This window comes from Sinocyclocheilus anshuiensis, unplaced genomic scaffold (assembly GCF_001515605.1).
Source record: "Sinocyclocheilus anshuiensis isolate Anshui unplaced genomic scaffold, SAMN03320099.WGS_v1.1 C32550307, whole genome shotgun sequence".
In the NCBI taxonomy this organism is placed as follows: domain Eukaryota; kingdom Metazoa; phylum Chordata; class Actinopteri; order Cypriniformes; family Cyprinidae; genus Sinocyclocheilus; species Sinocyclocheilus anshuiensis.
Window position 1 is genome coordinate 1 of NW_015617804.1, and position 1,106 is coordinate 1,106.

A 1,106-nucleotide genomic window follows, 5' to 3' on the forward strand; every position below is an offset into this window, starting at 1 on the left:
CCCACTCTACACAAACACAAACAGTTTGACAGTCATTACCCCAGTGAAGAAGAAACGTGGCCGGCCCAAAAAACAGCCGTTACTTACTGTGGAGACGATTCACGAAGGAACTGCAACAAGCCCTGTTAGCCCTATTGCCCAAAATTCATCCAGCACTTCAAAAAGGAGAAAGAAGCATAACATGTCAAAATTGGTGCAGTTGGCCTTCAACAAATCCCCTCCGGCACAGCAGTTAAAACTCAAGAAATCAGGTCAAGAAGGTGTCCTTAAAAAGAGGGCACCTAAGAAAATGAAACTGGTCAAGATGCAAAGCATTTTGAATGAACTTTTGACCACTTCTAGTCCTGGCAATCTTGCCTTGAAGTCCAGTGTTCCGGTTTCAAATGCCATGTCGACTGTGGCATCGACAATCGAGGCCCGTTTTGGCAAGCAAATCAATGTCAGCAAGCGTGGGACTATTTACATAGGCAAAAAGCGGGGAAGGAAGCCCAGAATTGATCTTCATACCCAGCAAAATGAGCACAAAGCCAGTGATAAGCACCCATTGCCTATTTCTAGTCCATTTGAGAACCCACTAGTGCCTTCTAACATATCATCCACAACCGGAATGCCTTCTCCCAGGGTCATGCATTCCCTTTCTTCTCCCTCTGCAGCAGGTGGGACGGTTCACCCTGCCACCACGGATACCAGCCAGCATGACCTGAAGACAATGCCAAATCTACAACCTATCAGTGCATTGCCCACGAAAATGTACAAGGGCTTGCTTAGTAGTAACTGGAAGCTGTCTCCCCCAAGACTAATGGCCAACTCACCATCCCACCTATCCGAAGTGGCTTCCATTAAAGAAGTCACCCTATCTCCAGTTAGCGAGTCCCACAGTGAAGAGACAATCCCTAGCGATAGTGGAATAGGCACCGACAACAACAGCACATCAGACCAGACCGAGAAAGGCCCGGTATCCCGCCGGAGATACTCATTTGATCTTTGCAGTTTTGATGCCACTGAGACCGCTGTTTTAGAGGCAAAAAGCAAAGCAGCGAGGGGGCACTTCCAGAAGTGTGTGACTGGAGTCGCTGTGGAAAATTTCTTTGCTCAGGAGAGCCTGA

The 1,106-nt window shown here is 47.9% G+C and overlaps 1 protein-coding gene across 1 annotated transcript; it reads left to right on the top strand.

Annotated features, from left to right (window-relative positions):
- Positions 1-4: 4 nt before the first annotated feature.
- On the top strand, positions 5-1,100 carry LOC107682748 (SET-binding protein-like; the record flags this gene model as incomplete). Its single annotated transcript, XM_016478901.1, has 1 exon — positions 5-1,100. A coding segment is annotated over one exon (1,096 nt), but the record flags the coding sequence as incomplete, so codon positions are not given.
- Positions 1,101-1,106: the final 6 nt, after the last annotated feature.